This window comes from Gigantopelta aegis, chromosome 3 (assembly GCF_016097555.1).
Source record: "Gigantopelta aegis isolate Gae_Host chromosome 3, Gae_host_genome, whole genome shotgun sequence".
Classification (NCBI taxonomy): domain Eukaryota; kingdom Metazoa; phylum Mollusca; class Gastropoda; order Neomphalida; family Peltospiridae; genus Gigantopelta; species Gigantopelta aegis.
Genome location: NC_054701.1, coordinates 26,971,819 through 26,979,241, shown reverse-complemented (window position 1 = coordinate 26,979,241; position 7,423 = coordinate 26,971,819). Strand labels below are relative to the sequence as shown.

At 36.7% G+C, this 7,423-nt stretch overlaps 1 protein-coding gene across 1 annotated transcript; it reads right to left on the bottom strand.

Moving 5' to 3' along the window:
- Positions 1 to 1,839: 1,839 nt before the first annotated feature.
- On the bottom strand, positions 1,840 to 6,957 carry LOC121367793 (mediator of RNA polymerase II transcription subunit 31-like). Its single transcript, XM_041492165.1, has 4 exons — positions 6,188 to 6,957; positions 5,239 to 5,319; positions 4,091 to 4,187; positions 1,840 to 2,967 (listed from the first exon to the last, which is right to left on the bottom strand). The coding sequence occupies exons 1-4, from the start codon at positions 6,228 to 6,230 to the stop codon at positions 2,772 to 2,774; spliced, it is 417 nt and encodes a 138-aa protein (XP_041348099.1). The 5' UTR covers positions 6,231 to 6,957; the 3' UTR covers positions 1,840 to 2,771.
- Positions 6,958 to 7,423: the final 466 nt, after the last annotated feature.

Genomic DNA, 7,423 nt, shown 5'->3' with positions numbered 1-7,423 from the left:
AACAGGACATCAATCTGAATAGTACAAATTCTGTCTAAACTATTTGGTAATAATTCAAGTGGACCATTTACAATGGTAACACTTCAGTCAGTTGGAAAATGCCTCAACATTATGCCAAATTAAACTTCAAGAAAACAAGGTTTCATTTCATTAGATGCTACAAATATTATATTGTCCATAAAAATCTTAATTATCATAACTGTAATTGTGTTTAGTGTTCCACTTTATCAAACAATTGTGTGGGATCTACCTCCGTTAGTAGAAGACTCGCCTACGGTGTTAGAATTGAAGGATTGAACCCACTCTGATGTGTTTCTATCCCAACCAGTGTCCAACAACTGGTATATTAAAGCCTGTGGTATGTGCTGTCCTTTCTGTGGAAAAATGCAGAATTGTCTAGTATGCAATGATTAATATCAGAGGTGGATAGTTAGTTTTGTTACAAGAGAGACCAAGGCATAGAAATGGGCACGGTGACATGCTAGTTTGGAATATTGATAATAAATTCATTAATGGACAATGTCGATACAGTTCCCCACCCTTCTTGGACATGATCCACATCAGTAGTTGTGACATGTTAGTTTAGGGGCTGGATCTAGCTCAGTTGGTTCATGCATTTGATCAAACCATCTCGGTGAACACATTCTCTGTTTGGGCTTTTTTTATTCTGTCGCCAAGCAGTGACCCATGACAAAGGCTGTGGTATATGCTATTCGTCTTGTGGGAAAGTGCATATTAAAAATTTCTTGCTGCTAATGGGGAAAAAGGTAGCGGGTTTCCTCTAAGACTGTGTCAAAAACATTTGCCATCCAATAGCCAATGATTAATATATCAATGTGCTCTAGTGGTGTCATTAAACAAAAACAAATTTTTAAAAACAATTTTGTTTTATCTACATTATCTCCCTTTAAATGTGCTTTCCAATTATGGTAAAAGGATTTCTAAATTTCTGACCATTTGAACCCAAGGTCTGATATTAATACAGATAATAGTCGGTTCTAAAGGAAATTAAATCGCGTACACATGGATAGATGAATGCCATATTCCCACATATTTTTACGTTCTTGGTAAAAAATGCAAAATGAGACAGAAGGAGAAATGCTTTATTAATGGTATTTGTTTATTTGATTTACATCATCCATGTTTTATCATTCACAACAAATCTTTTGGTCTTTGAGTCTATATGAACAAATAATATATTGTGCAACAGTCTTCAGTTTGTATGAACCAATAATATTCACGAGTAACCACCTTGCAGTGTAATAAATGCATGAACAATGATTTCCATGAATAATAGCCCTCCATTCAGATATCAAAATATGTCAAGAACAGTACCGTACTTCTTTCTCCTCAAAATTTTGAACAGGAGTGTGCACTTTAAATATACATTACATAAACAAGTATTATAAGTACAACATGAACGGTGATATGATGAATAACAAAGTATCAGCAAGTTTATGAAAGAATGATAACAGGAATTGTAAACTTCATAAATGCATCATAACCTATGGGTTACGTGTAGTTCATAATAAAAATATGACCAATGATCTATAACCGGTCCTACCGGCCTCGGTGGCGTTGTGGCAGGCCATCGGTCTACAGGCTGGTAGGTACTGGGTTCGGATCCCAGTCGAGGCATGGGATTTTTAATCCAGATACCGACTCCAAACCCTGAGTGAGTGCTCCGCAAGGCTCAATGGGTAGGTGTAAACCACTTGCACCGACCAGTGATCCATAACTGGTTCAACAAAGGCCATGGTTTGTGCTATCCTGCCTGTGGGAAGCGCAAATAAAAGATCCCTTGCTGCCTGTCGTAAAGAAGAGTAGCCTATGTGGCGACAGCGGGTTTCCTCTAAAAACAGTGTCAGAATGACCATATGTTTGACGTCCAATAGCCGATGATAAGATTAAAAATCAATGTGCTTTAGTGGCGTCGTTAAATAAAACAAACTTTACTTTATAACCGGTCCATAATATGTGATAAATATAAGAACCAATGATTTTCACAAATAATATACCTCCAATTTGTGATAATTTATAAACCAATGATGTCCTTGGACAACAGTTCTCCATTTTGTAATAAATGAATGGATCGAGATTTCAATGATGACAGTGGAACTGTTTTCCTACTGGATTACAACTACTGGTTAAACCAGACTGGAAATGTTCAATACTTGTTGCTGGACATGTGGAAGTCACTGAATTGCTAACATTTCATCTGAAAATGATAAACATGAAGTGAGTACCTTTACATGTTCTTGACTTCATGTCTGTCTTTTTTGTTAGTTGTGAGGTCAACTTCTCAACATCTTATCCACTTAACTTGCTCTAGTAGTCACCTGTCTTAAGAGGACACCTAAATAAACTCCCAAATCATCAAAATAAAAGAGAGTACGGGTCGTTTGCTGTACTCGGTTTTAAGAGGACGTCTTACCATTCCCCCAAATCATTTACACAGAGTTTAAGGGCAATTTTAGGTCCTTCGGACTCGAACATCTTGGGTTCCAAGAAATTCAGTAGACCTGTATTAATCAACCACAGGTGTGAACATTTTATTTGTTGCACTACATCAGAAGTTTGGCTATACTAGCAGTTTAACCCAGAAGCCACTGTTTTAATGTAAGATTTTTTTTTCTCTCCTGTTTTTGCTGGTTGATTTCCGTCTGAGTCTGGAGCAGTTCCAACCGTTTCCTCTAATAATGCTTAACACAGACTGCTGTTTAACAGAGATTTGACTACCAACAGTTTAACCCAAAAGTCACTGTTTTCATCTAAGATTGTTTTTTCTCCTGTTTTTGCTGGTTGATTTCCGCCTGAGTCTGGAGCAGCTCCATCCGTTTCCTCTGGTAGTGCTGCCAGTGGAGGAGCTGCTGGTCATCAAGGAACTTGGCACACTGAGCGTTCACCAACTCCTTGCGGAAATGTTCATACTGCAGGAGTTCAAGGAAATGGAGGCACTGAGGGTACCTGCATGAAAATAAATTGGTTACAAACATTCTTAGAGTACTGCTAAAGCAATACATGTCCCCTACCAGGTCCAACCAATTTTTGTATATTCTAAATTCAAGGGCCATAATTCTGTCAAATTTGTGTAAATTACCATGAAAGTCAAACTTGATCTCAACTATACATGCAGTGTTTCTACCAGAAAGAAATTTTTGGGTATGGCGCTATGGAATTGAATGCAACCACAGTCAACAGAGGGCATGGGGGGCCTCCCCCATAAAAAAAATGGGTTAAGTTTAGGGTTAGAGTTAAAAAAATCATACAGTAATGATAAGAGTAATTAATTTTGTCAAACAGTTAACTTTTAAAAAAAATTCTGCAAAAATATTTGGGTATGGCACCATACCCGTTTCACCCTCCGGCAGAAACACTGACATGATAAAGCTGTACACGCAATTTTAGCTTAGTATCTTGAGACATTGCGGAAAAAAAAGAGTATAGAAAACTATGAGACAGACAGATGGATACAAAACCTATAGTCCCCTCCGGGTTAGACTGGTAAGGGACTAAGACAACCATGCGGGCAAACCTACTTAAATGGTCATATATCTTATGCAACCACCTGCCTTATAGAGTTAGTTGTCTTATGCAACCACCATAGGCTCTCTATTCTTATGCAAACACTTGCCTTATACAGTTAGTTGTCTTATGCAACCACCATAGGCTTGCTATTCTTATGCAGACACCTGTCTTATGCAGTCAGCTGCCATATGAAGCCACCATATGTCTACAATTCTCTCAAATGTAAAAAATTAAAAGTTACAAACACATTTGATAAATATTTATTAAATGAAATTCACCTATTTGCTAACCAGTGGGACAGGTGGTTGAGCACAGACTTCAGGTGTGATAGGTTGTAGAAATTACCCCTCTGTTGACTCATATGCTTAGGTGTCAAACAAGCATTCCTTACTTTTCCAAATTACTGACCCTATGTTTTGATGAGCTTAAACACTAAATACTAACAAACTTGATTATAAAAACTATACAGCACACGGTCAGATGAATACAATGCAGTATGATGTCTTAATACCTGGATATCATAATTAAGTATACAGACAATAAGTGGGTTTTTTCAACTTACTTGAGGAACTTTGCATATTTTTGCTCCTTCCAGTACTGAAGATATTTGAGGTAATTGATGAAGGCTGGAATCTTGAAATAGTTACGTTGTGCCAAAACTGAAAGATAGAAATAGATGACATTTTAAATTAAATTACAGCCATTAAAAAAAGATTGTGTACCCCACAAACTCCCTGACCGTCTGCTTACAAAACACAGGAAAGATAAAAACTTACATGTACAACAGTACCAGCAAGACGAGAAGTGTGTACAATCAGCTTGGCTACATGCAAAAGGTTTTTTTTATAAAAGAGAACTTGAAACATGCAGCAGAGTACATACATGTACAATACTACAAATATACAGATCTATCAAAATGGTGATAAGAAATGGATATATTACATGTTCTTGATAAAAACAAACTACCATATATCAAATGATTTTTTAACAATGATACTAGTTAGCTGGAGTATCAAATTTTATGTAAACAACTAATCACTTAAAGAAATTACTATGCATCCATTAATTCAGTCAAATAATATACTCAAAGGCAAAAGTTTTTGTGACATGGATTGTTTGGAGTAATAAATTGGTGAATGGATTTATGGATGTAAACCAGAGAAAATGTACATGAAACAGCTCAAAGAAATGCAACCAAGCTGTTGTTGCAGCGATTGCATGCTTTGTGCAAGAAACATGGAATATTCGGGAGAAATGCTGTCCAGTGTTCACCATAAAAGGCCAGACATTCAGTCGCAAATCATTGCCACTCTGTGCAGCCTTCAGAAGTCAGAAAAATGCCATTAGTTTGGTGCAATTTCGTCATGCCACGCCTCAGTGAAAATGACAGATGGCGAGTTATAGGGATGCTTGAATCTGGGACCTCACAGCGTGATGTTGCATATCAATTCAACGTCCACAGAAACACCATATGGCACTTATGGCAACAATATCAACAAAACAACCAGGTCAGGGACCGTCCCCATAGCGGCAGACCACCCGTGACTACCCCTCGCTTAGATACATGGATCCGAACCATGCATCCTTGAAACAGGTTCCAGCCACCAACCCTCACTGCCCGTACTATCCCTTTCTCCAGCATTTAGTGACACTTATCACCTTGGATTTGGGTCAATCTAAAGACATGCTATACTTATAAAACTGACTTACAATTGAGGTAGTTTGGATTAGCAAGGCACTGTACAAATTCCAGTTCCACTTGAAACCTGATTTTTTGTTGCTCGTCAGATTCTGAAAACAAATGACAAATCCACTTCATCAGTTTCATTCCTATATTGCCAATCAGATTCTGCATTTCAGGTTTCTTCTTTAGTCCGAAGGGACCTAGAATGTGTAGTTTTTCTACGTCTGAACCTTGTTACATACCTTATATGTAGTTGGTATTCAAACTTGTGGCACCATGTTTCAAACATTTCTCAACTGAAATAGTGCAATAAATGGACACACAAACCAAAAATGTATAACCTACTGTACTCACTAAATCCTGATTAAAGTACTTGTGTCATTATTAACAAAATAAATCTTCCAACGACAACGGTCAAAAGTCCCCACCATTTTAAATATGCTACATAAAGAGAAGTAACTCGCTGTGCACGTTAAGAAAAGTATTGACATAACGTGCCCCGTGTACTAGTTTCTTCTTGTGCAGTTTAATAAAATTTATCAGTTGATTAAAGTGTCACCATGGATGTAAACAAAATTCATCATTTGAATTAAAAATATGTATTTATATTCAGGATCGAACTTAAAGCAAATATATTTTAGACATAATGATTGACATGGTTGTCAAAAACTGCACATTCCCACAGACTGAACTTTACCAATCATTGTAGTGCAGGATCTGACACCACTCACATGGACATTTTATTTTAACATTTTGATAAATATTTATGCACTAGTCAAAGGGAAATATTTTATATGGGGCATTTTTCAAACTTTGTGGTTTGTTATTTTAGCACTTACTACTATTATAGTTTATTATTGTATTTGTAAATAAATATATCTTAACATTACGAATAAATTTTAAGTTTAAGCAGTTTATTAAAAGACCTGGTCACCTGTCACTATAATTATAACTAAGAACAAATAAAATATTCACCGGTTCCAGGAACATAAGGTATCCCACCTCCTCTTCCTGCCATTGCTGACTTTTTTAAATGTTACTAAATAATAACTCAAATAAAGGAAGCCCCTTTCATATTCTGATAATGATAACAAGCTTCGAAACACTGCTGTTTCATATAAAACTTGGATTCCAATCCAACTAAATAAAGTAGACCGTTTCCCTGTGACGTACAAGATTGCTACGCTTTCTCTTGGCTATTTCCGTACAGTACTGTCAATTTCTAAGGATCGTAGTCATAAGGGCTCCAGTACTAAACGGCCTTAACAATAATTGGTCAAAACGGCCCTAAAAAAGTCAAAACGGCCCTTAACAAAAGTCAAAACGGCCAAAGTTAAAAAGTCATAACGGCCCTTGAAAAAAGTCAAGACGGCCTTAGATATAATACTTTAAAAATGTATTTCATCTACACTAGTGTCGAGAAATGCAGGAGAGTCTTGATGTTGATCATGACGGTATCAAAGATCGGTCTATCGGTCTTTTCAAATACAAGGTCAATTGGTGGTCTTAATTATATTAGTAAATTGGGGAACAGACCCGTTGTGGCCCCCGGGTGAGCAGCGCCACTAGGAACTCGTTCAGACGATACGCACTCACCCGGAAAGCCTAGATGGTCCACTACTATTGATTACTAATTATTACTAATGGGAATTAATTTAACGTGATAGTACCTATTGGCCGTTCTGACCATTTCTTTTGGCCGTTTTGACATTTTTGTTTGGCCCTTTTGACTTTTTTCTTTGGCCGTTTTGACTTACATGTTCAGGGCCGTTTCATCATGGGGCCGTTTTGACCGCATACCAATTTCTAAATCGGTAAAACTCGAGCGATTTCGCCAACAATTTGAAACCATGGAATCTTTTTCCGGAAATGGACGAGGTGTTCAGAACACCAATCGGACATTTTCGCAAAAAGTCGGTGTTTCTAATTTCCATACCCTGTATTATTTATTTTCACACCCTTATCACTCCGTATTTTATAATACGCTAAAGAGTTCAGAATTATATATAATTAGAAAAAAAAGCATAAAGGGTTATTAAGTCTAAAAGTAATATCGCAAAACAAATTGATTAAAAGAATAATAATAATAAATTAAAAAGATTATATAACAGATTTTATTCGACAGGTACACCGGTTTTGACTCTATTTAGACTGTTTCTCCTTCGAACGCTTAATTTTTAATGTTCGGCGCAATAGATAACATGAAAACAG

Excerpts from the sequence above, each read along its gene's own strand:
- LOC121367793 (XM_041492165.1), bottom strand. The coding sequence starts at position 6,230 with ATGGCAGGAAGAGGAGGTGGGATACCTTATGTTCCTGGAACCG. Across the intron at positions 5,320-6,187 it reads ACCTTATGTTCCTGGAACCG|AATCTGACGAGCAACAAAAA; the intron begins GTGAATATTTTA and ends ATTTGTTTTCAG. Across the intron at positions 2,968-4,090 it reads AAATATGCAAAGTTCCTCAA|GTACCCTCAGTGCCTCCATT; the intron begins GTAAGTTGAAAA and ends ATTTTCATGCAG.